Genomic DNA, 26,701 nt, shown 5'->3' with positions numbered 1-26,701 from the left:
CCCCCCCATCATAGCAGCATTAACTTTTTTCCTTTGGGGGTCTATACAGTCTAAGTCAAGTGTCTGACATATGGTCATATGACAGCACTAGGAGCATTCAGTCCATATATTAAATATTAGTGAAGCTGAAATTATTGTGGATGAAAAATAAAAATTAGACATTATATCTTTTTTCCTTTCCCCAATGTTTCTTAGTCCCGACTGTACATCTGAATCACCTGGAGAGATTTTTAAACATACAGATAAAATGCTGGGGTGCTACCTCAAACCTAACTCAGTTCAGAGGATAGAGCACAGGCATCAGTATCTTAAAATTCTGTCATAAGGGATTCTGGTATAAGACTCATCATTGAGAATCCGTGTTTTAGACAAGTGTTTCTTAATTTTAATTTGCATAAAAATTACCTAGGGAATTTGTTAAAAATGCAGATTCAGGTTCAGGAGGTCCCGGGTGGAGCCTGAGACTCAGCATTTCCAGTAGGTTCCCAGGTGGTGATGATGCTACCGGCTGGTGAATTGCCCTGAGTAGCAAGTCCAGCCCCTGTTTCTCTATCCTCTTCCTCCCTCTCCCACCAAAGGACATTGTCTGGGGAGCCAAGGAGCTCGCTCTCAGCGGAGCTGCCACTCCCACCAGACTGCCTGGGTGGCTGGTGTCAGCCTCTCGGAGATCTGGCTTCCAGATGTTACGCACAGATCTTTTAACAGCCCAGAAGAATAAAAGAAAATAAAACAGGTCACCGCCCTGCCCCTACCATGGTGCGTGAGCATGTTTCTCCTGCAGAGGCACTGTGACAGGCAGCCACCTACCCCCCCAACTCCGGGCGGGCTGGCTGGAGTCGCGGAGATGCCAGCAGAACTGACCCCTCTGCAGGGAGCACGGAAGGGGCGGCAGGCATGGCGGGCGTCCAGCCAGGGCTCTGTCAGTTGGGACTCTTCTGAAGCCATACCTCATAATAAAAGTCATATAATTTGTGGCAGGGCTGAAAGCCTGCTTCCATGTAGTGGTTTTTGGATGGAGTTTTGGAACCTTATCTGAAGCCGGTAACCATTCCCTGAGAACTTGTTAGAGGGAACGCAGGTGGGTGTCTTGTGGCGGCTGCCGGCGAGGCCGTGGTTTTCTGAGGGGTGCTCTCCATTCCGCGGAGCGTAGGGCATGCGGCTGCTTCCGACCCTTCTTGCGGAGCAGGTTTTGTCTGTGTCCTCCCCACCTTCCCCTCTTGGTTTCCCTCTGTCTCCTTCCTATTCCCTCTTCAGGGGGTGCTGGGGAGCCCCCTCAAGAACAGGAGCCCATGGCTTTTCCGTCAGCAGCCAGGCTGCAGGCTCTGGGCCCTGGAGCAAACGCCATTGGTCGGGGGTCAGTGGTCAGGGAAGGGCCCGCACGTGATTTTTGTTTTTACCCAAAGGGAAGCCAGTGGGGTCTTTAAGGTGACAAGACTGCCTGGGGATTTACCACGTGACTTGTTTTGCCGCTCTCTGTCCTGCGTCTTGACCTCACCGTGAAAGTTGGTAAAGCGCTGTGAGCATTGCTTTGACATATGTCAAACCAGTTTTAATAAGTGAGGCTCAAGGCGGAGGGCAAAGGTAAGCATGTGTGGACCTGGAGGCTGGGGAGGGCAGAAGCCATAAAATGTCTCGCTCGATTGGTGGGAGAGGGCAGCTAGCCTCTCACAAGTGTTTGCAAGCAACCCTCCCGTCTGGTGAGGCAGATTTTGTTACTTCTGTTGCACAAAGGATAGTGATGGTCCGGGCCATTCCTAACTTGCTCAGAATCACACAGCAGTCACTGCTGGCCCCCAAGTCCAAGCCTGTGTCCCCCTCACCTTGACCGGGGCAGCGAGGTGGTTGAAACTGGCGCTTCTTACCTCCCAGGACGCTCACTTCGTGGTGGGGCTGGAGGGTGAGCGTCAGAAAAGGTGACATGTTTGAAACCCACTCTTTGGGGGAGGCGGGAGGGATGACGCAAATACCCAGCTCCACAGAGCACAGCTGCCAGCTGATACCCTGTCTCCCCTGAGCTCAGAAAGCCCCAGGATTGAGAAGCCTCGAAGGACACGCTCCGGCCGCTGGAACCCACGGAAGCCGCCTCGGAGGCAGCGCGTCCTCGTGCCCTTGCTCCTGCTGCGCGCACGACCTCAGCCTCCTCCGCCCTGCTGGGCGCGCTCTGCAGCCCTGGCACCTGCTGCCGGGGTCCTGATTCAAGCCAGTTGTCTAGCGATTTAATTTAGTGAATTTACCACCGCATCCCAGAGTTTATATTGGCACTTAACAGCAGTAATATGTGTCTCTCTCGCCAAGAACTGACTATTTTCCCGACCAAGATGGAACACCATACACAAAAAATAGGTTTGTGAACTAATCTGCTGCCTGACGAGTGTCATTCACAGGATCGCTGCAACGGCGCGGACTCGGAATGAGATGAGGTCGGGTGGTCTGGCCTGGATCACAGGTGCTTTTTCCCCGTCGGTTAACGAGAGCCTGGGAGGAGACAGACCCCCCCTTTCCCTGCAGCAACAGGCGCTTTCCAATCACGCTGTCAGTATTCATGACAGAGCTCGCTCTTAGAAACATAGCTGGGGATGGTTGGAGGTCTCTCTACCCCCCCTGTACTCCACCCCCTCTCTGAATCTGTCTCTCTCTCTCTCTCTCTCTCTCCCCCTCTTCCTTTCTCTCCCTCCTCTCTTCCTTTCTGGACAGCTTTTGCAGGACCTGCATCCCACTGTAGAGCTCTCTATACACTCACCTAATTTCAGGTGGTGCCTCCCTCAGAAACAAGAATCTCCCGCCAACTGAGTAACTGGAATTCTAAAGTAAAACTGAAGTGCTTTTTGCATAAGGATGTGATACAGGCAAACCACAAATACCCCTGGGAGCAGAAGCAAAATCCGTCGTTGACACTTTAGTGTCACTGGTTTCTGATCCTTCCCTGAGCCTGAGAGATGCATCATCTTGGCCCCTGACCTCCCCCTGCCTTGGATGAGGGTGGCCTGTGGGGCCGAGAGGTCGGGCTTTCCGTGAAAGGGCAGCAGAGGCTTCTTCAAACAGCTTTAGTTCCCCCTTCACGTGAAAAGGGAGACTAGAGATTCTCTCTTCTAGTGGAATGTTCTAGATTCTCTCTTTACCAGATCATCTCTACTCTGCTTGTCCTGAACTGGGAGATACAGAACGGAGGCAGACTTGGATGGACCTCAGAATCACCAGAGAGCTGGTTCAAGTGCAGACACCTGGGTCACATCCACAGCGCCCACATTCGGGGGCAGGCGGAGCCCAGGGCTCTGCATTGTGAACAAGCCTCTCCCCCACCAGAGGGCTGGGAAGGACCACACCAGAAAGCACTGGTTTGGGAGCACACTTCACTTTCGGCCCCAAGCTTGGTTTCTGGTCGAACCTCCTTAAGCGGTCCTGGGGTTCTGGGCGCCATATGAAAAAAATGACCTGTAACAAAAGCCTTAATGAAAAGCTGCTGGTTCACCATTGGCATCTCACTTTTAGAAGGTTGATGCTTGCGTTTCAAGGTCAGGTGGTGTTGGCTAGAGCATCCTTGGACTGAAAAGGAAAGAAACGCACCTTTGCAGTTGAGAAATTGGCTTCCCTCTGGCAAGTGCCGCCCACGCAGCGTAATGTTAATTTAGGGAATTCGGTCTTGTGCCGTTCCTCCGCATGAGATTGGAAATCTGATAGTGTCATTTCTGTCATCTGAGTCCCCACGCACCTGAGATTGCTCCCCTCCCCGTCCCCAAATCCCCTCCCCCAGCCCCCAAAGGTGGCTGGAGAGGCGCAGGTGTGAGCTGGCTCCCTGTCACTCCCCCTCCTGATTAAGTGGTATGTGGGAATAAAGGAGACGCGCGTCGGTTCACACCGATCTGTGCCTCGCCTGCCCCAGCCACTTGTAATTCCCACAGCCCCAGCCCGCTCCGCAAGGCAGAAAGAAATATGACCAGGCAAGTTGAGAAAATAAATTAAACTAAGTGTCAACTTTTCTTGTTTCTCTCCTCATTATTAAGAGATGGAATGGGGCTCGTTTATCAAGCAGGAGGAGAAATTAATTGACACGGCTTTAATATCATGATGTCTGGCGTGTCTGGTCACATTCCTTCATTTTTCGGAAAGGCATTTTATTATAGTTTACAGCAACCAGCTGCCAAACTCCGGGTGTAAACGAGGAAGCAGGTGCATGAATGATGCCACAGCGGAAGGGCTAGTGTGCCACCCTGAAGGGGACATGAGAGGAAAGAAAGGCCAGGCCAGAAAGGGGCCCTGGAAGAGGCAGCATATTGGCTCAACAGTGAGGAAGGAAGAAAGGGATGAGGGAGGAGAGAGGGATGCTGGGGGGGGGGGGGGCGGGGAGCGTCTGCAGACCCCTGGAATCCATCCCAGGCTTGTCTGCTGGGCCAGGGCGAGGGTGGTAGCAAGCGTCTGCTTCTGAGGGCCTCCTGACCCGAGTGTCTTTGTTCTGAGCAGCCCCTGGGCTGAGTGCTGTGTGCATCACATGTCAGCGTGCCGGCCCTGTTCTATGTTCTTAATAAGGCCAAATAAGTGAGTGCTTCTCTGTTTATCCCTCCAGCGCGGCTGACTCATGAGAGAGCCAGTTTGCTGCAAGAGGTCTCTAGCATCATGCTTGGTAACCCAGCCCCGTTTCAGGCATGTCTGCGGTTGGGATCTGGAAATGTCCAGAGAAGTCACTTACCCTGTGGCCGTCCTAGGTTAGACTGGCTCAGGAGATGCTCTGGTTGGTTTTCTTTATAAAACTCATTTTTGCTGTGTGCCCCTGAAAAGCCTCCACTCTCCTCAGCTGCCTTTACGATGAAGGGCTCAGATACCTCAGGCGGCAGGGAAGCAGCGTTGGATGGGAACGGACGGGCACAGCTGTCCCACTCTACTCCTTGCCGCCTTCTGCGGGGTCGTTAGGATGAGGGGCTGTCCCCCCGTTTGTGGGGGTTCTTGCAGGGAAATGTGACGGGGCAGAGTTCTAGAACCAGGTTGTGGGACAATTTTATAGAATCCAGGAGATACAGGGTTTAAAACGAACCCACTTTTGTGTGAAGGGAGTGGACAGGGGCGGAAAGGCTGTTGGCTCCCACCCAGGCCTCAGTTCATCTGTGAAGTGGGACCAGTCACTTCTGCCCAGGGGAGAAGTGAAGACCAAGTTAAAGAAGGGCTGCTCCGTAAATATTGATAAGCTTTCTCTTTTAAAAATGATTGTTAGAATGGGAACTGATAATAAATAACCATCTTTGGGATACCAGACCTTAGAAATAACTAAACGAATCCCATCTTTGGCTTGGTGGGAAATGAGATTCTTATCCACCAAAGTCCACGTTACCACCTGGGCATGAAGGCAGACACAGCTGGGACCATCACCCCACCTCTGGCCTGATATCCAGTGTCTGAAATGCGCAGGAAAGGCATCTTTTTTGTTTTTTTTGTTTTTCATGAAGTTGATCGAGCTTCTGAGTTACATTTTTAGGGCACATTCAGGGCACATGAAGCCACCCCATCCCGCTACACATCTGTGCGTCCCGCTCATCTCTGCTCTTCTTGTCCGTTGGACCTACAGGGTGGGGTCTGAGACCTTCTCCCTCCAAGGTCCCAGGGAAACCCTTCCATCCGATGAAACCAATTTGCCAAACCTGCTGGAGCCCATAGAGGTGGCTTAGGAACGCTCTGAGTCGGGGTTGGGGGGCCGCCTGAGGAGACATGTCTCTAGCAGACGCTGAGGAAGCGCACAGACCCCCATGTCGCGTGGTCTAGCTTCTCACCCTCTCTGAGCCATCGAGCTACCAAATCCATCTTTGAACACTGACAGATCCAAGAAGGTCTCTGATATCCGTCTCTGGCTTAGTGGCCACGGGTCACCCTGGACAAGTCATTTAACTGTGCTGAGCAGTTAAGCAAAATGATGCCAGCAGAGCCCGCCCCGCCTCTCCCAGGGTTGCCTTGGGAACCAGGTAGTATGATTGAGGTATGAGACACATTTGAAAGCCAGAAAGTACTCCCCAAGCCCAAACCCAAGTTTCTCATGTTTCTACTGGAAGCAGCCCACACCCCTCAACACTGAGTTATGAGCAGGAGAAGGAGGTTGCATGAATTATAAGTACACTTGCGTCCACACACCTTAAGTTCTTAATGGGATAAACTCAGAATAAACACAACAATCTGGGTCTTCTTACCCCCCCTCCCTTTTTTCCCCATTAACCAACTGTGCTAACTCATGCCTTCCACTGACTTTCACTGAAGGTGCACTAGGCGCTACTTGATTGCCTATTAGGGTTCGTTGACCTACACAATAAGAGAAGAATATTATTTTTGAAGCTGGGAGGAGGCCATCCCCGTCTTTCCCTCACTGACCTAAAAAATAATTCTTTGTAAATTAACTGTCGGATGTTCCTCAGGAACTGTGTTTGGAGCAGGCCGTTTTAATTTTGAGGTGTCTTGTTTTCAGGTTTCTCTTCTCTTCTGTATGCGTGTTGTCTTTACAGCTTTGTTTTATTCAGATGAATACTTAGTTTGCTCATTTGAATAAAAGAGGGGAAAAAGGGTCTGACTGTTCAATGCTTATCTCTCAAGTAGAGAGCTTACTGTTAGTTCCCAATAATAGCTTCATGCAGGAGAACGCTGTAGAATTTCATTTTTAAATGCTCCCTGTCAACCACTACCCTATTTATGTCCGAGTTTAAATCCTTTTTGTGTAGGGTTAAGCTTCCTGCCGCCTCCTTTGTCCCAGTTTTGCTGACTCCTGGAGCCCCTCACAAGCACCGGGTCCAGTTAAGGTGGGGCCTTCATGAGAGAACTGGGCAGGTGTCGTTTTGCTGATGACAGGTGAGAGGGTTTCTCTGGTGAACTAGCCTGTTGTCCCCTTGTTGTCGGTCCCTGGGGCTCCTCTCTGTTCTGAGTGGCAGCTTGAGTGACTTGGAGAGGAGTTTTGTGGCTCCAGGATGGCGCCTCCTTAGGATCTAGGAAGACAAGAAACTGAGGTAGGGTGTGGATGTTCACAGGGGTCCCCCCAAAGCATCCAGGGGGAGTGAGAACTCTTGGAGATGAACCATGGACCCCAGTCTTTGCCTTGGCGGGGACCAGAGCAGGGCTGGGGCCCACCACACACCCTCTGCTCAGTTCTGCCTGCGTCTTTTAGAGGCCCAGAGATGCAAAGGGACTCTCTGGGGGCACACAGCTTATCATTTGGTCCTGCCTCTCTTGAGTGGGAATAGCGATGCTTTTCTTTTACTGGGCTGCTCTGCCTTAGTTTGACAGGTTCTCAGTTTGCGAGCCCCATTTCTGACTCTCTGTGGGGCTCTCTTTTGGAGAAATGGGAGGGAAATAATCACCCCTTCCTGCCCCTTGTCTGGGAGACTCAGCCTTCCTGAGTCGTCTATAGAATCTGTACACCGAGCAGATTTGTCCAAAGACCATGATACCTTGCAAACATCACGCTAAATGAACTAAACCAGGCACAAGAGGATACACACTGTGTGACTGCACTTACGTGCGGTGCCCAGAATGGCCGCATTCATAGGAACAGGAAGCAGAGCCGAGGTTGCCAGGGACCAAGGAAGGGAGGTTTGAGGATTATTGGGGATTATTGCTTAGTGCAGGAGTCCCCAACCTCCCTCCTCCCCTGCCTGAGGATGCTGCTGCATTACTGCCTGAGCTCTGCCTTCTGTCCCCCACCCTTGCTACCCACCCTAGTCCATAAAAAAATTGTCTTCCACGAAACCCGTCCCTGGTGCCAAAAAGGTTGGGGACTGCTGGCTTAGTGGGTACAGAGTTTTGGTGTGGGGTGGTGAAAAGTTCTAGAAATGGATCATGGTTGTGGCTGCACAATATTGTACTATATTGTACACTTCAAATGGTTTAAAATGGTAAATTTTGTTATATATATTTCACCCAATAAAAAATTTTCTAAAAAGAAGGCTTTGATGCCAAATAAGAATTTTTCCCACCCACCACCCTACCCCTCCCCACTTTCCAACCTTGTGGTTTTGTCCTTCACACCTCAGTTTAGTTTATTTTGGGGGGTTGTTTGCCACTGAGTTACTATCATTGTAAATGATAATGCACCCGTGAGATAAAAATGATTATACATTAAGGAATAACATTTGTTGATAATTAAGAGTTTCTTTGCTTTCTCCAAATGGAATAAATAAATATTTCAGACATAATCAAGTTTACTTTATCTATCTGGGCCAAACAGACAGGGATGGTAAAATGATACAGATCTTTAAAATACTGCAAATGAGTCTTGACATTGCTGAATTGTTATGCAGCCAAGGCACCTGGGCCTGAAATCCAGCTTCTCTCCTTTGATCAGGAAAATCATTTTTGTGATACTCGCATTTTGAGTCCTGTGGGGTTAGAGAACGGACCAGAAGGGAGAATATCAGAGTCAGAATTTGAAATGCTGCAGTGGGTCCTGTCCCTCCCTTCCTGGTGCACAGTCTGCATTTTAATTCCCGTCTCCTAGCTCTGTCACACCTCTTCCTGCCTCCAGGCAGTGGCACCGAGTGAGTGGGAAGTTGGGACATGGGTCCTGAATGGGTGGAGTTCAAAGATTTCTACGCAAAGTCATGGCTGCAGCAGAAAAACAGCTTTGTGACAGTGAACTCAACCCATGACCCTTGCGGTGACTTGACTTACCCAGGATCAAGTCCATGTGCTCGGCAGCAAGCTGGCTTTCAACCAGGCTGTCCTCCAGCTTGGGTGCAGGGCACTGACTTCACTACCTGGCACTTACTTCACGCTCTTTCCTGATGGTGCCGATGGGTTTGGTTCATTCATTCCCATCCTCCTGCCTTCTACCCAAATCAAGAACTCAGCCTGGCTTGGGGAGATGGCGTGTGGCCTGCCTGTGTTGGGGCAGCCAGCGCCTGGAACTGCTGCATTGGTTCCAGTGGCCGCCATAACCAAGTACCAGAAACTCTGTGCCTTAAAACAACAGAAATGTATTGGAGACCCAGAGTCTGAAATCTAGGTGTTGGCAGGGCCACACTGCCCACGAAGGCTCCAGAGGACAATCTTTCCTTGCCTCTCCCAGCTTCTGTGGCTCCATCACTCCAGCCTCTGTCTCGTCTTCATGCAGACTTCACCCCTCTTCCCTCTATGTCTCCAATCTGCCTTGCCTTTCTCTTGTAAGAACGCCTGTCATTGGATTGAGGACCCACCCTAATTCTTTAGACCCTTAATTGTATTTGCAAAAAAAACCTTTTGCCAAATCAGATCAGTTCATAGGGGCACCCTTCAATCCATTCCACTCATCCTAACCAGCAGTGAGGTCCCCCCAAGGACTGACCTGTCCTGACTTGTGTGGGGATTCACATATCACCTGGGCCCTGGCTAGAGAGATGACCCTCAGAGAAAGATATGACCCAGAGCGACCGACCCCCAGACTAGATAGAAGTGAGGGCCGTGAGGGTGGGTGAGTGTGTACAGGGGAGATGTTCTCCTTAGGTGGGAACCTCTGAGTTGCGCCTTTCAGGGTGGAAATTGCCTAAGAGGGATACTATCGCATTGATGTCTGCATCCTCCATGCACAAGCGGGAGCCAATAAATGGAAAAGGAAGGTTTGAATCAGTTTTGAGGAGGGGAGGCAGGGGCGTAGATGAATTAGCAAGACGCTCTGACCCCAGATGAGCAGAAATGGCTGTGCGGTCATTCACTCAGCACTGTGTGGGTGTGGGGGACTCCGCGCCTCCGGGCCACCGAGCGTGCATACAGCCCCCGCCCTGCCCTCCTCCGTGAAGCCAGCGCCAGCGGATTCCTGCGCTCTGCCGTGCCACCTGTCCTCCTGCAGGACTTTGAGGGGACGTGCATCTCAGTCTCTTCTTGAGGAGCCTCTAGCTTGTGAGCTCTTGGAGGGTGGGCAGGGATGGGATTAACCAGAGGATGCAGGACCCCCTTTGCTGCAGGGGTCCCTGCCTGGCTGAGCGTTTGAATGGGGGGCCAACACACCAAAGCCCAACGAGAAAGCACTTGGAGGCTGCCTCTGGCAGTGGCTCTCGTCCAGCTCTGCACATAGTAAACGGGACCAAGGGCCAAAGCGGAGGAGATGCCCGAGCAGAGGGAGACCAGAGGACCTGTGGCTCTCTGTAGAGAGCTGGTGTTTGTCAAAGGGGCTGTATACCCCTGGTCGAAGGTCTTTTCTTGGGCTTCATTTCTAACAAAATATCATTGTGTCTGAGGACCCCGCTTCTCCAGGACGCTGCTGGGAGAAACGTGCCAGCTTTGAACCCTGGCAGCAAAGGCTTGTGCCCCCGCTTAAGGCGTGACTGACCCTCAGCCTTATGTGTCTCTAATAGGCTGGACTGTGGGGGCTGGGGACATTTAGCCTGGTTGTTTGGTGTTGCTAATAAATTATGTCTCGTAATAAAGATCACGGTTGCCATTTGTGTGGTGGTCCTAGCCCTCTGTCTAACTGAGAGCAGGGAATGGCCTATTTCATCTGTTTCCCTAGGAACCGATAGACCCCGCAGGAGCTGTGACGAGAAGCTCTGCGTATCAGCTGCCTGTTCTCGGCCGCTCCTTAGAAGACGGTGGCTAAAGAGAAGGGACTTGAGAGATTGTCTCTCCACCTTGGGTTTCTGGGACCCAAAATATACACAGAGCTTGAAAAGGAAGCACCTGTATTTTTTACTCATTAATGGGAAACACTAATTGTTATAATACAAAAACCTCCATTCTGGTTTTCGTTCTTCTGGTTGGTGTGTGTCCGGGTTTGTGTCCGGCTAGGTTCACATCTCTGGGGAGGAGAGGGTCTTAGTCTGTTCGAGCTGCTATTACAAAGTTCGGTACACGGGGAGGCTTATAAACAACGGACAGGTGTTGCTCACAGTTCCGGAGGCTGGAAGTGCCAGATCGGGCGCCGGCACGGATGGTCAGGTGCTTGGGGAGGGCTCGCTGCCTAGTTACAAACAGCCGTCTCCCATTGCATCCTCCATGGCTGAGAGCAGAGGGAGCAAAAGCCAGCTCTCCATGTCTTTTCTCAGGGCACTGATCTGTTCAGGAGGGCTCGCCCTTCGTGTCCTGAAGGCCTCCTAAAGGCACACCTCCCCATACCATTGCATTGGGGGTTATGATTTCCACATATGAATTTAGGGGGGACTCAAACATTCAACCCATAGCAGAGAGCCTTGCAAATCCTGACTTGGGTTGTGACTCAAGGTTGTCCACCCCGGTGTCCGGTCCAACCACCATAATCTGCAGGTGCAAGTCTCCAGGCCTAGAGAAGGGAAGGGACTTCCCAGGAAGACAGACAAGTCGGAAGCAAAGTCAGAACCGGGAACCCAGGCCTCCTGCCTCCCCACCGGGGTGTGACTGTACAGGCTGCCTGTTCTCCCACGTGGCGCCGGCACTGATATTGCAGCCACGCTTCATCCGAGGTGGGAGGGCTACCATGCCAGTGGTCCGTGTGTTAGATCAGTGCTTACCAAGTAGGGCCCCAGGTGTGGCTGCATGCTGGAGAGCCTGTCGGGGGCAGAGAGAGAAGAAAGCGAGGGGCAGGAAGGTAGCAAGAGGAACTCTCAGGATGCTGAGCAGTGTTGCCTGCCAAAATTCTTCAGTGCGGCTTGTCTAGCAAAGGCCGTCTCCAGCCGAGTAAATACAGTGGATGGGCAACAGGCAGACAGCAGGCATCAAACAGACTTAAACTGCCCCAAATCCATAGCGCTTTTGAAGCGGCAGTAGAAAAAGGATGCCTGCGCAGAACAGAAGACTGAAACTTTTAATAGTTTTTTCCAGGCCTCAGGATGTCCTGATGAGGTATTAGAGGAAGTAATTCAGGAAGAGAAGGACAAATAACCACCTCCGTCTGGCGGCTGACCGCAGGGCTGGCCATTTCAGTGCGGAATGGCCCACTGCGATCCCCACGGCTCGGGACTGCCCACCTGCTGCCGGGCAGCTCTGACCCTCGTCACAGACAGACAAGAAAATATCTTGTTTGCCTGGGGCCAGGTGTAAACCACACAGCATGCGCTGTGTGTGGGTGAAATCATTAACTTTTCCTCACTGGTGCAAGGGTGCACCTGCCAGACAAATTAGAAATCATTTCCTCAAGCTGGGGTCCCTTCCCAAGGATCTCGCCCCCACTCCCCAGACCAGGAGCCTGTGGCCACTGTAGGCAGCAAAGAAACACGTGTGGGCCAGCCAGAACGGAACTCACCCTCCCTCTCTGTTTCTGTTTTTGTTCTCCCTTTTCCCTTAGGGTTTGGCTTTGTCACTTTTGAGAATGAAGACGTGGTGGAGAAAGTCTGTGAGATTCATTTCCATGAAATCAATAATAAAATGGTAAGTTTGTAGGGGTCGCGCTGAAATGCAATGTGCGCCGTCCCCCATCGACACACCCTGACTGCAGACTGCTTCAGCTTGGTCGTCATGCTGCCAGGTGGGCAGGGTGGGGCCAGGCTCTCGGGGGGCCAGCCCTGGGAACGGCAGGAGTAAAGGGCCAGATAGTACACACCTTCAGTTTTGCTGGCTGTACGGCCGGCTGTCACAGCTACTGCACTCTGCCGCCGCAGCGCGAAAGCGTCCCCAAAACATTCACGAATGAGCAGGACGCTGAGCGAAATCCCATGGAATTCTCATGTGTCGCAGAATGTACGTTTTTTCCATTTAAAAATGTAAAAACCCTTCTTAACTCTTGGCTGTACAAAGGCTGGAAGGGGGTCAGATTTCAGATTGTCGACTACCAGCACCGGGTTTAGGGTGTGCATTTGCTGTTTAGCGAAGCATTTGGGGGTGAGGGGATATCCTACCTAAAATAGTTACCATCCAATTATGTCTCTCTTTAGGCCCTGCTGGGTAATTAACATTTTTCCCCTCCAATCAACTACCAATTTTTCTCTTCCTGATCAACTGCTTCTGTCCCTCCCTTTCGCTCTCTAAAGCTTGTTTTCCTGGGAGGGGGGCACCCTCAACAAGGAGAGGAAGGTTGAATCATGGGAAGTTTGGGGAGCCAGGTAGGCCGCCCAGAAAAGTGGCCACCAGAGGGCGCCATGCCATGTGCAGAATGTACGCACTGGCTTGCTTTCTGTCTCAAACTCTGGGTCTTCAAATTGAGTAGGTGAGTGAGAAACCCCTTCCTTGTTGGTCATAGAAAAATGGGAGCTCAGCAGGTGTTTCTGGAGCCTTCAGCAGGTCCTTCGGAGCCAAAGCTTTGGTTGGCCAGCAGTACCTCCAACCCCAAGAGAAAAAGGAGGACAAATTTGTGTTTCAGTCACAGCTATGACTTTGATATTTTCTTCCTTTAGTCATACCATTCCTTGCTTCTGAAACACGCACTTATATATTCATTGTATATTGGTTTATATGTGTTCCCTGACTTTAAATTCAATAATAGAGCTTTTAGTGTGGATAAGATCAAAGCAATCTGCTTAGCATGTGGCGCTACAGGCCTGATTCAATATTTGACTTGCTAATTCTTCCCAGGGCACTAAAATAATACTGTTGGTATTGTTCCTAGCCATCATATGCATCTGAAATGAAAATACTGTTTCTTTGCATACTATAAGTCAGAGGCATCCACTCAGGCATTAAAACGGTACAGGGGAGACAGGTTTTCTCCGCCCTTCTGAAATCAGTGCCTTCTAGTTGGTACTCCTCTTTCAGGAGATTCCTAGTTGCTGTTCTTAAAACTAGAGAGACAGGGGGTTCAAAAGGAAACCTGCCTCCGGGGCCTGGTTGCTGTGCTTGCTCAGCTAGGTGTGATGGAACAGATTCCTCTGACGGCTGCCTGGGCAGCGGAGTGGAAGGCACAGCCGAGAGCCCTGGAAGACACCATCCCCATCCTGCCATGACTTACTAGTTCATTGGGAAGGCCCAATGCAAACTGGCAAGATACCACGCCATGTGCTACCTCGAAGGCATATGTGCGGCCTACCACCATTGACTGGCTTTGAAACGAACCTGAGACACAAGTGGGAAAGGACTTTATTCTTTCCACTGTTCCAGAGGGGAAACTAGAGGCCAGGGAACACGCCCAAGGGCTACGTGGGTAGTGCAGGAACTTGGGTCCTGAGCTTATTGGCCGTCGGGTGACCTAGACAGTTGTTTGAGCTTGGGGGCGGGAGGGTGAAGCCCCAGATGGCACAGGGCCATCAGAAGGTAGAATTTCAGCCCCAGAGAGTTAATCGATGAGCTGGCTTGAAGCCAGAGAGGTTTGTAGCCATTGTCCCCAGTCATTTCACAGGTGTCACCTTCTTTTCCACCCAGGTGGAGGCTGACTGTGGTTGGTGCAGGTAACTCTGTTCATAGTGTTGGGGGTTTCTATTTTCTGTTGAATCTGGTGCAGGTACTTATTCTTTAAGGAAATAAGCAAAATGGAAGTAGACAAGAGGAAGGGGTGGGGTACAGTGGTTGGGATCACAGACAGGCTTTGGAGGTGATGCTACACATGTCCGGCCCAGCCCCACCAGTTCTGAGCTCCATGGGAGAATTTGGAGCTCCTGGCAGAGGGTGTTGGTAGGTCGCCTCCCTGAACTCGAGTCTAACAGGGCCTGTGATGACTACCTCATGGGGCCTCTGGGCCTGGGGGAGACCCCACGAGCAGAGGCGGAGCACCGCGCTTGCACAGGGTCGGCCTGAACAGACTTCTGCAGCAAACTCATTCTTCTCCGAAGGGCACTGGGAGAGCATCCTGAATCTTGAATCGCTGTGGATTCTGTGATATTGGTTTCTACTTCCAAGGCCCAAAGAAAAGGAAATGAATTTAAACTGTGTGATGGGCAGAATTCAAATGAGAGATCAGAAAGACTCTGAGACCTCGGAGACTGCCAAGCAGAAACATGGGCGGTGTGAGAACGTCCGGAGGAGTGTTTGTAAACTGCACTGTGCTGTGAAGCTGTAAAGACCCATCTCCCGGAGCGCTGGCAGTCTCTCTGGGAATTCAGCAGGAACAGAGCTGCACCGCCCCCGCATGGGCCCGGAGCCCAGTTGCTGCCAGCCACGGAACAGAAAGGGCTCGGCGCCAGTTAGTCACAAACATAGGACTTGAATCCAGGTCTTCGGGTTCATCCAGTACTGCCATCCCCAGCACTCAGTGGGTCCTGTATGAATAATTGCAGAAGGAATGAGACTTAGAATAGGGACCATGTGACCGTGAGGCACATCATCATTTTCAGAGCCATTTCCCATCTAATTTGGTCGGCGAGTCTCCTGGGCATTTTAAAAAATGAGGGCCCTTCTCTGCCATCCTAGAAAGTCAGCCTCGGGCCTGGGATCACAAGAACTCTGCCTTTCTGCCTAGATAAGCCCTGCCTGAAGGAGGTCACCTCCAGGCTGGCAGCTGGGGGATGGCCAAGAAGACCCCCTGATGCCCTCCCACATAGAGATCCCCGAAGAGCTAACATTTTTGACTGCTAACTACATGCTCTGCTGAGGGCTTGCTTTATGCACCTCTTCTTATGGGATAATCACACCCCCTCTGGTGCAGGTTCTAATTTTTGTTTCATTTTCCTAATAAGCAAGGTGAGGCAGAGAATTCAGCAGTTTGCCTGGGGCCAGCACCAGATCTCAAGCCAGAGCTCACATTTGTAACCACAGGCTATCCCCACCCCTCTCCCGGCCGGAAGGGACTTTAAACGTCATCTAGCTGGCCTGCGGTCTTCCAAGGCCACCGACCGCCCAGTCAGTTGCGTTGTGGCCCATGTGGTTCCATGTTATCCTAAGAGAAGGCAAAGGAGATGGGCTCACTCAGGACCCAACTCGCGCCTGGGGAGAAGGGCTAAGCTTGGGTGTACATGGTCCCTGTCAGCCACAGTGGATCTCCAGGCGGGTGGCCACCATCCCAGCACAGGGCCCACCCAGGGGAGCCAAGGCTCAGCGCCCCCCTCCATCGTGGCACAGGTCAGAGTGAAACACAAACATGGCCCTTTCTCAGTAAACATAGACACATGCACATGCAGAGCCACATGGTAACCCTCCAGAGAGGGACCCCTCGGGCCCTCTGCAAGCCCAGGCGTGGGCGCAGCTAATGACGCCTCCCGCCGCGGGCCCTGATTAAAGCAGCCTCCGAGCAGCAGGGACACTCGCTTGATTAGTGCCAGCCGAGCCTCCCGGCGGCCTCCTGGGGAGGAAGCGAGCGGGCATTCACAGGGAGGGCGGCGGGAATCGACAAGGACCTGCCCTGGGCTTCCTCGGAGGCCTGGCTCAGGCCCCACCGCACATGGAGTTGGGGAGGTGACATCAGCTTTACTGGGTGAGAACTTGCAGTGCAGTCTGAAAGCTGCCTGGGCAAGAGCACCTCAGGCAGAGCCTGTTCCCGCATGTGTTTCAGCTGAACGGTATTGGTGTTTCCCGGGCACTGTGACGGAGCTTTATGTACACACGGCCTCCTTTTATTCTGAGGAAGGGGTCACTGTCCCATTTATAGAGGGGGACACATGCTCAGAGCAGTGAAGGGACTTCCACAGCCCACGGTTCTTAGTGGCAGAGCTGGGATTGGAACCTGTATCATTCTGGGCCCTTCTCACTACGCCCTGATGCCAACTTAGGCAAACCTCATAACTGAAGAATTGGGATTGATTTGACTGGTGAATGGGAGTTTTTATTTGCTTTCTACACGATTACTGTAGGGTGCCTTTAGATTTTCCTCCTTGTTTCTTTAAGGTGATCTGATTTATAAAAATTGCTAAGCAGTTTGCAAGGTTGTTAGGATCACAGTCCGGGGTCCCCCCAGATCTAGCAAATCAAGATCTGCATTTTGACAAATCCTGGGTGATTTGTGTGCATGCTGAAGTTTAAGATGCACAGGGCAAGGACCACTGCTAATGAGAGGTCACGCAGGAGTTGTGGGCCACAGATGGTCCATGCAGTGTTAGAAGAAGGGATCCTGGAGGAGCATGGAGCCCAATCACCTGCCTGCCTGTCGCGGGGACCCCAGGCCAGGCAGGTGTTCTTGGCACCACCCCACATTCCCTACGGTTAGAAACCAGGTCTCCTCCCCAAGGAGGACTCCCCCTTGCCCTGTGATGTGGGTCTTGGAGCGTTGATTGTACATGTGCAGGTGCATCACTGGGGTGAAGGACTGGATCCTCTGAATGACATGCAAATGTCCCTGTCCTCCAGTTGAGACCTGCTGGGTTATTTAGAGGCTCCCAGGACTTTTGAACACACTGGAATCCCAGATCCATCCACGGTTACCTTACAACCCAGGAAGTGGTCCCCTTCTGCACCTGTCCCCCTCTGCATAGTGGGAAGGATGATGACAGCTGCCATTTTCAGCTTATAGAAAGCCCTGGGGGTCCTGGCCTTCTCTCTTGTAGGTACAGAATCCAGTCGCCTGGAAGGAATCACGCCTCCAGAAAACCCCCTTGGTAACTGCAAGTTTCCTCCATCTGGCCTAAAGCTAGAGGCCAATAAGCTTTTTGTAAAGGGCCAGATAGTAAATATTTGAGACTTTGTGGGCCCTACAGTCTGTCACAACTACCATGATAGTGCAAAAGCAGCCGCTGACAGTATGTAAATGAGTGGGTGTGGCTGTATTAAATTAAAAGCTTGTTTACAAAAACAAGCAGCAGCTGGATTTGGCCCAGGGCCGCAGTTTCTGACTCCCGCCAAGCTAGGGTAGCTCTGAGCAGGTGTGGTCTGTTCTCAAGGGGCCCGCGGGAGGCTTTCAGCAAAGAGGTCACCCCAGTTCACTGCTGAGTCAGCTTTTTACTAGTCAGAGGCAGAGTGTGGGGGCGGGGTGCCTCAGAAAGACGCTGGGGTTTAGGATAGCAGCTTGCAGAAAGTATTGGTGCCTATGGGGGCAAGGTGGGGAGTGAAGGAGTGGTCAGAATAAGGTGCCGTCCACCCGAGAGGCCTCCTTAGCAGAAGGTGCCACAAACCCCTCCCTGCCAATCACTCCACAGTGCAGCTACTCATTTCTCCACCGTGTGACCTTGAGCAAGTTACTCAGCCTCTGTGCTCCCGCACTGTGCAACAGGTGATGATGGCACCTGCCTCAAAGAGGGCTGGGGTTTAGGACGCACGAAGGGATTTTACCAGGACGTGACACAATCTATCAAAGTGATAGGTCTTTTTGCTATTATTACCATCTTCATGGTCGTTCTTCTTAGAATCATTTTATTGAACAAATATGTAATCACAAGTTAAGGCAGTCCTAGACTAATTATGAGTTTGTGAAATGCAGGTGTGCAGACCCAGGCCAGACTGGGACCCGAGTCTCCGGGGCAGGGTGCGGTGTGTGAGGTGGGGACTCTCCGTGCTGCGGCCTGGAGGTGATGCCAAGTTGAGAATGGGCACCTCCTACAGAGCAGAGCAGGGGGCCCCACATAAGTGAGGTCCCAGGGAAGCTGACTCAGGCCCTTCAGCTGAATCATCTGTGGGGGAGGCTCTGAAAAAACCCACTTCTCAGAGCAAAGCTTGGTGAGATCTCAGGCCTGCTGCCTTCAACCCAGGGTGCCCTGGGGGATTAACCCTGGAGCAGCACCTTCTGGGTGGGAGGGGGCAGGAGGATAAGGCAGCAGAGCCTGTGTTGGCCTCTGGGACCTGGTGCTTCAGGCTGGGCTGAGTGGTCCAGAGGCCCCAGGCTAGGGTGGGCACAGGGTGCTGCCACTTGGCAGGATGCCCAGGTGACTGGGCACCCATCCCCTCCCTCTGGCTGCTCCTCCTCAGCCGGAAGCCTGTGAGCTGGGTTGGGAACCAGCCCAAAAGTGGAGGAGGGGGGAGTAATGTGGGTGGAATTAACTAGGCTTCTGTGTTCACCATCCTATTTGTAGCATCATTTTCACTCGTAAGCTAATTTTAGCCATCCATTCTGCTTCTGTTACCATTTATAAAATGAGAATGTCAAATGCAATATTAAACAAGCAGGATGAAGGCAAAAAAAAAAAATAAAAATAAAAGGAAATGCCAGAGAGGCACTTAATAAATGAATCTCGTGGTTACGTGGAGAGGGGGAGGTCCCATGTCTCTGCTCCCTACCGCCCATCACGCACTGGCACGCACATGTTGTTTGTGTGAGCAGAGGGATTTGCATGTTGGGGGGCAGGCCAGGCGGAGTGGTTTTGCTCTTAGGCGGAAGTAATATGGTTGAGGGGAGGTGGACTCTCAGTCCCTAGTTCTGACTCGTTTGTCCTTCATCTGTCCTCTAGTGAGGTCATCATGGTGGCGGGGGGGGGGGGGCGGGGACAGCATCTTTTCAGTATCTAGGAGCCCCTCACTTGGGACTTTTCCACGTGAGCTACCTCCCGCATCCCCTGCGTGCCCCCGTGGGAGGGGGCACGGAGACAGGGGAAGAGGCTGCTCCCCTCTCTGCACCCCTTGTCAGGGGCCTGTTCTCCTTTGACTTTGCCCTCCTGCTCTTTGCCTATCTTCCAAGGCAGGTGCAAGCTCAAGCTCAAGCTACCCCTTTCCTTTCCTTCACTTTCAAATAGAGAAATTAAGTTAGGCCCCATCCGTGCAGGGTCTCTGGCAAAGCCCATTCTGGCCTGGGCGGGAAGCACCCAGCTTGGTGGCAGAATTTGGGCACCTGCTAGAGAGGCTGAGGTGTCTCTTCACTTTGAAATGTCCTTGCAGGTTCCCAAAAAGGAAAAGGAGAACAGCTGTTGCTGCCACCATCAGCTTTTTCCTCAAATAGTGCAGCCTGCGCAGCTCCCTTTGCGCACCTTGCTGATGAAAGCAGGAAAACGGGGCCCTACCTGGCAGCAGGTGGGGGAGGTTAGGGAGCAAGTCAGCAGCGGCAGCAGCAGCAGCAGCAGCAGCAGCAGCCTGCCTGGAGTCTGCTGGGCAGGTGGGGGCGGGGGGCGGGCCCGGAGTGGCAACCACTGCCCTCTCCACTGTCTCTCTCTGCTCTCCAGTCTTTGGGTGTGAACCCAGTCAGCACAGATGGGAACTGCTTTATCGCCTTCCAAGCGCTCACCAAGGCTCCGTGCAGAGGAGAGTAAGGACTAACCTGACCAACTTGATCCAGCACTAGCTCGTTTAATTTATGAGCTCACTGATGCCCTGTGGAGTAGGAACTTATGTTACTGTTTTACAGCTGAGAAAATCAGGGCACGGAAAAGTTAGGAGCAGTGATTTAAAGCTAGGAGCCTCAGCTTTTAGGCTGCACTGCGGTGGACGGGCTGAGGCCTCTGCCCGTGGATCGGGCAGGGTGGGAGGCTGCTGTCACATGTCTCTGATGGAGCTGGGGATCAGCTCCCCTCCACTCCTTGCCCAGCTCTGAGCACCTCTGAGGGAGGACCCCACCTTAAGGAATTCCTCTCTGTGTCTACACCCAGCCCCTGCCTAAGTCAGAGGTGCTGATGGTACTGCTTCACTTTGCCATCACTGACTTTAATAAAACATGGAGCAGAGGAACCCATGGATGAAGTTCATTCTGAAAGTGTGGGGAAAACAATTCTGGCACTAGGATCAGTGGCCTTATGGAAGATGGAGCATCCGAGGGCCTTAAGGCTGGGCAGAGGGTGGTGGGGAAGGATGTGGGGGCAGGACCTGGGCACCCGGGAGTCCAGAGATGGAACAGGGGTTTTGAAGTCAGGGACCAAGGACTGAATCCTGGCTGTGCCATTCCTTGGCTTTGTGACCTTGACAAATCATTGCTCAGAACCTCAGTTTCCTTTTATATGTAACTGAGGCTAATAATTAGGCCAACTCAGAGGAAATGAGTTGATTAATGAGGGTTTTGAGAATGGTGAGCATTCTCTGAGGACCTCTCTGTGTCAGCCACAGTGCTGAACATGCATTACATATGTAATTATGTGCATATACTACCCATTATACATGTATACACACGTGTGTGAGGAGGTTGTGACTGTGCCTAGCAATGGGGGAGCACAGAATACATGCTATGTCCATGCCTCCCTGGAGTCTTCCTGCTGCCATGGATGAGTCAAGTGTCAGTAGAATGGGAACCCTGGAATGGATGTTAGAACCAAAATGAGGTGCCCTGATTGTCTGACAGTTGCTCAGAGGGAGAGATGCCTGGCGAGTCCACCCTGTGGGGGAGGGCGGGATCCCTCCTGCCTCTCTTGGGCGGGTTGTTTACGTGCTTGTCGTCCTCAGCTTGGTGCTTATCAGCCTCTTTCTTCAACTCTCTTTCACCAGCTGCCCCGAGCAGGGCCGGCTTCCGGGGCATGCAACCCACACAGCTGGGCAGGCCCTGCCCTGCCAGGGCCCTCACAGGTTTAATGTTCTGCTGATGCTACCCTGGAACTCTTAGCTGTTGAACAGAGAGCCCCTCACCTTCATTCTGCAGCAGCCTGGATGTTCTCTGGAACATTCTGTAGCCCGCCATGCTTTGAGAACAGTAGGGACTCAGTTCCTCCTCAAGGAGCCTGCCTTGTGTGGGTCTTCCTTGCTCTGCAGATTCCTTAAGAACAGGTCCCCTCTGGATCTTGGTTGTGAACCTGCGTGGGCCCCATGAAGGGCCCTGCCCTGCTGGAGTCTCTGGAAAGGCTTGAGACTGGCAGAGAGGGCGAGAGAGCAGCGGACAGGAGTAGGAAAGGCTATGGTCCCCGTACAGCATAGGCCGAGCGGGGAGCTGTGTGTAGTTTCTGGGGTGCAGCTTATTGGAGAGTCTGGGTAGCTGCTGGGCTCCAGGCACGACCCCTGAAACTTTACACTGGGGTGTCATCTCCCCTTCCCTGGAAGGTACTTGGGGCCTCATGGGCAGAGGAGTTGGTCAACTTGGGGCTCTCGAGAAGCAGTGTTGGCCTGGGGTCTACCAGGACCTGGCTGGGAGGAGCAGCCCCTTGGGTCAGAGGAGTCGCTGATCTTGGGGCAGGACCAGTTCAGGCCTCTGTGTCTTCCAAGGAGCTCCACAGGACAGTGCCCACCGAGGAAGCCCTTGCCCACCGCTCTGTTCCCCTCCTTTCTACCAGCCGGACAGTGCAGGCTGCTCTCTTGGAGCCGCGGTGGATGTTATCCTCTGAAGTGGGCCCCTCTCTCCCTAGGGGAGTAAGTGGTTTCTAACGTGACCTGTTTGGGGTGAGCAGTGGAGCTGCGAACACTGGCCTCTTCAGGCCACACAGAGTTTCCTTGTCCTGGGCTGCAAATCAAGGCCACGGGCGCGGGGCTCGGGTTTCCCCCGACCAGGACCGCTCTAGTTTCCCTCCTGGCCCTGGGGGCGTGCTGACTGGGGCCGTTTGTGTAGAAACCAGGAAAATACAAAAAGCCTTTTCACTTCCCAGACCTTGGCGTCCTCCTCAGACTGCCAGCCTCTTCCTCTTCCAAAAGGTGCCGGGGCAGAGAACTGCCTCAGAGGGCCAGGGCCCGTCAGGTGGGGGACACCCTCCCCACAGAAGTCCCAGCATTTTCTCCGAAAGCCAGCACCAAGCGTTCCTTTCCGCCATCTTAGGGTGTGGCTGAGGACCCATGCTCCTGGCACGGGATCCAGCCCTGCCACCCATGGGCAGGGTCTGCAACTGTGGATGAGGAGCCCGACGTCCCTGGGCCTTAGCCTCCTGTCCTATATGGTGGATAAGAGTGACAAAGGATATTATTGGGTCCACTGACAAAATAGGAACGTGGAAGATAGATTAAGGTATTGAATCAATGTTAAATGTCTGAGGTTAATAACTGTACTGTGGTTATGTAAGAAAATGTCTTTATGTGTAGGAAGGGCATACCGTAACTTAAGCAGCTCACTCTCAAATGGTTCAGGAAAAACAAACAGAGATACAGACCTAAAGAGAACGTAGGTGATAAAGCAGGACAAACTGGTAAGAGTAGGTGAATCTGGGCAAAAAGCATACAGGTGTGCATTGTGCTCTCGTGGCAACTTTTCTGTAAGTGACATGTCTAGAGTTAGAAACAACCCTTGCTGAGTTGCTTCAGACCCTGACGGGAAGTGGCCGATGCAGAGGGTGAGGGAGCACAGGTGCAAGGTCACACCAGGCGTCTGGTGCGTCCTCTGAAGGAACGTCCTCACAGAGGGTTCCGCTGGGTCGTCCTTCTGAACCCATAACCAAGGGTCTACAAGGCAGCCCACACCCCCTCTTCCTCCCAGACCAGTCTGCCCAGCAGAGCAATCTATTTAGAGACTAGAATTTTAAACTAATCCCATCTGCCTTTGGGGAGTTGGTTGTGGCCCCTGGGGTGGGACCGCTTCTTGGCTTTGCCACCCATGAAACCTACAAGTGGGAGACCTCGTCTTTCCCATGTGAGAAGCCAGTTACAAGTGTCTTCAGAGGCTTCTTATAAGCACACATCCAAATGGCATGTCCTGGTAAGCCTGTTGCCCCTCCAACCAGACTGGTTTTTCTGTGTGCCACTTGAAACAATAACAATGGTCGCCATCGAGAGAGGCTGCAGCGGTGGGGTCTGAGGTGTTGCTTGAGGAGACTCAAGAACCAAGACTTGGAGATGTTCCTTCCTCAGACTCTGCCCCCACTCAGCTGCTCTAGAGACAGCACTCTGGTGCAGGGGTGGGGAACACTGATTATATATGGGGGCCTTAGAGGCGGTGCTGGAACAGCCGGAGCAAGAGATCTGATCGCCCAGAGAGCCGTTTACGTTGTGCTTCTGTTGATCTGGGGAGCCAGACAGGCCTCTCTCTGTGGCTTCTCTGGGAGGGGTGCTCCCATGCCCCATGGTGAAGGCAGCCCTCAGTGCGCACTGCCCCAGGAACCCAGCCAGTTGGACACCGAAGGTGGGAGGAGTTTTTCCCACTGCGCTGCCTGCTCCCTGCTCTTCATCGATCTCATGTGGTAGTCTTCCAAGAAGGTCCCTATGATCTACGCCTCCCAATAGTCACACCTTTGTGTGCTCCCCCACCCACTGAGCCCAGGCTGGCCCCTGTCACCAGTAGAACATGATGGAAGTAACAGGGCTGGGCTACAAGAAGCCTTCCAGCTTCTGCCTTCCCTCTTGGAATGCTTGGGCTTGGGACTCAGCTGCCGTAATTGTGAGAAGACTGACTGACACAAAGAAGCCCTGAGTAGCCCCACTCCGTGGACAGTCCCAGCCCAGCCACAGGTACCTGCCTGCCGCGTGAGTGAAGAAGCACCTCGGCCCTCCATCCAAGGCCAGACTTCTCAGGTTGCAGCCCCAGCCACCACCCTCTGACCACAGACACCTGAGAGATAGCACGAGGGGCCCTGCCAAGCCACTCACCTCACAGAACCCCAAGAAAGAATGATGAACTGTTACTGGAAACCACTGGGTTTGGGGCTCGTTTGTTACACAGCTGACTGGGACACTGTGTGCGGCCAGATGACCTAAGTATGTGACTTCAGCTGCAGAGATAGGCCGGGTTTTCCCCATTTGGGTTCTGACTGTAACTCGGCTTGTTCATGCCAAGTTCTCTGGTTTGCACAGGGCCTGGTGGGAGGGTAGCAGCGGTTGGGGTGGGGGAGGGTGTGACCCAAGTGTGGTCTAACTCAAGAGGCTCCAGAGGCGAGCAGGTCCAAGAGTGACAAGGAGCAGATTGACATTTAAGTACTTGCCTAATGCTGGGAGAACAAGACAGAATCTGTTCTTTTCAGCAGAGTGAGATTTCTCGGAGGCAGCGGCCGGGCATGTGGAGGTCCTCAGCACCTCTGAATTAAATAGAATGGGTCTTCTTGACCATGAGGAGCATACGAGCCAATCCATGCTCTGTATGCAGCGTCACTGAGAGACTAGGGAGGACAGAGGCTGCCCCTGATCCCTGCCCTAAGCACTAGCAGGCTAAGGGGAGACGGAGTTTCTTCCAGTCTGAAGGGTAAAGAACGTAGTTTCATCCTCAGCAAGCCCTGGACCCACTAGAAGGACCTGAGAGAACAGAGACCGGTTATGCCTTTTCCCCTTTTTGTATGCTTTCTCCCTGTGGCATCATCAAAGGAGGAGGGGGCTGGGCTGGCGGGCGCCCTGGTCCTGAGAAACCTTTCCCCAGCCTTCAGTGCAGGCCAGGTCGGGCCCCTGGTGTGACTGCTACCTCTCCCTGTCACTCAAGTGCCTGGGATGTGCCAGGCTCCCCCAGAGAGCACGCAGGCCACGGCCCCTGGCCTCGGGAGCACGCATGGCTGGCACAGCGGTGGCTGACAGAGCCTGTGCAGTCGGTGCTGCCCAAAACAACACCAGCAGAGACAGCAGAATTAAACAGAGCTGCCAGCCCTTCTCAGTGAGATGACGAGTAGGTGGGTTTGTTGAAATTATTCCCATTACAGTCAGTTAACCTTTATGTTCCCTAAATGAAAATTGTATAAACCTGAAATTTTCGTTGATCAGGTTGCCTAGGAACAGGCAGCAGGTTTTCCTAAGACAATGCACTAGATTGTCACCGATAGGGCTATTAGGAAGTGAGCTGGTTAGCAGTATGATTCCGGATCCCGGTGTTATCGTACGGTAATTATCTGTCTGCCTCGGTCGAGCACACCCATCTTCCCGGGCTCCGGCAGGCTTCTGCACGTGAGGTTTCTCAGCCTGCTTCTGAGTCCTGGGGCTGGATCTGGAGTCCAGGAGCCAAATGGTCACCCCTGAGCTTAGGGGAGAAAGCTGACACGCCCAATTCGGATGAATTTCTTTTTTCCTCCTTTCTTTCTTCCTTTCTTTCTTTCCTTTTATTAGCATTTATTTTTTGGCGAATTTTCTCCCAGGCCATATGTTTTTCTTTCTTCAGTTTCTTCTGGTCTATCTTTTTTTCTGTGCAACCTCCACCCTGGTTTGGGAACAGTCTGCTCTTTTTCCGTAAAACCATCTCAGTGCGGCAGGTCTGAGAGCCCCTGTGGCAGTTAAGCCACCGTGAGCGCCATAAGCACTGCGCTGTCTCTTGGGAGCTTTGCTCACCTGGGTGTGCTCAGTGACCAGAGTCTGCATCTAAACCCTTAAACTCTGCATTACTTTCTGCAGTTTTAAGCATGTGCAGCAAAAACTCACTCTTTCTGGGCCACCAACCCTGCGCCCAGCCCCAGTCTTTAGCCTTAGCACACCTACCAACTCCACCATCGTAAGGACAGAATGGCACACACTGCTTCTGTAAAGTGACATCCTTTGGATGCGTGCTGGCTTTTCAGATATGCGTACCCTTTATGGCCTGGCAGTTCCCCCAAGTGTTCTCAAAGTGAACATGAAGATTTAAAACTTGATTTGCATGATTTTGTGGGGTTTTCTAGGTCAAGTGAGTAGAGAACCATTTTCAGAGGTCACCTCGGGCCTCTTACAGGAACAAGTGAATTTATTTCTTTCTCATTACCTTTTCCACCCACCCACTTTCAACAGTAGTAATACTCCAAGCAAAAAAAAATTGAGAAATAAACAATAACAAAATGTACAATGGAAATTAAAGAACAAAGACACTCTAAGACAACTTTACTATATACCCTTGTTTATTTTCCACAAAAGCACTGTAATTTGATTTTTTTCACCGCTTGCAGTTAGGGAGGCCAGCCCGCTGGTGTGCCCAGGACTGAGGGTTCCCCAGGACCAGTGCCTGCTTTTCCCTATCTGGGTAGCTTTCAGTGGGCTTGGATGAACCAGACTCAGACTCACCAACTCCCTGTTCTTGGATATTTATGGCATTTCCTTCTTTAATGATAATTAATGCTTGTGGTGAAGAGCCTCATCCATAAGGCCTTGCAGGTTAAATTCCTACAAGTAGGATTTATTCAGTCAGAGGATGTGTGCATGTATGGCTTTTGATTTTTTGTCAGGTTGTCCTCCAGAAAAATCCATGTCAATTTCCACCCCTCCTGCCCACACTCTTGAGGACTCAACATCAAATAATCCTTTCATCACGGCCAGTCCGATAGGTGAAAGTTATGCGTCATTTTGGGGTGCAGGCTTCTTCATTAGC

General features: G+C 52.2%; 1 protein-coding gene across 8 annotated transcripts in view; it reads left to right on the top strand.

Moving 5' to 3' along the window:
- Positions 1–26,701, top strand: part of MSI2 (musashi RNA binding protein 2) — a 371,942-nt gene that overhangs the window by 286,652 nt on the left and 58,589 nt on the right. For all 8 annotated transcript variants that reach the window (XM_090257700.1, XM_090257694.1, XM_090257698.1 and 5 more), the window contains exon 8: positions 12,191–12,273. In XM_090257700.1, coding sequence (XP_090113826.1) covers positions 12,191–12,273 — 83 coding nt within the window. The remainder of the gene's footprint in view (positions 1–12,190; positions 12,274–26,701) is intronic.

Source organism: Furipterus horrens, unplaced genomic scaffold, assembly GCF_987537825.1.
Source record: "Furipterus horrens unplaced genomic scaffold, mFurHor1.1.pri manual_scaffold_11, whole genome shotgun sequence".
NCBI lineage: Eukaryota > Metazoa > Chordata > Mammalia > Chiroptera > Furipteridae > Furipterus > Furipterus horrens.
Note: the sequence above shows the minus strand (reverse complement) of the source record. Positions and strands in the feature narration are given on the sequence as shown.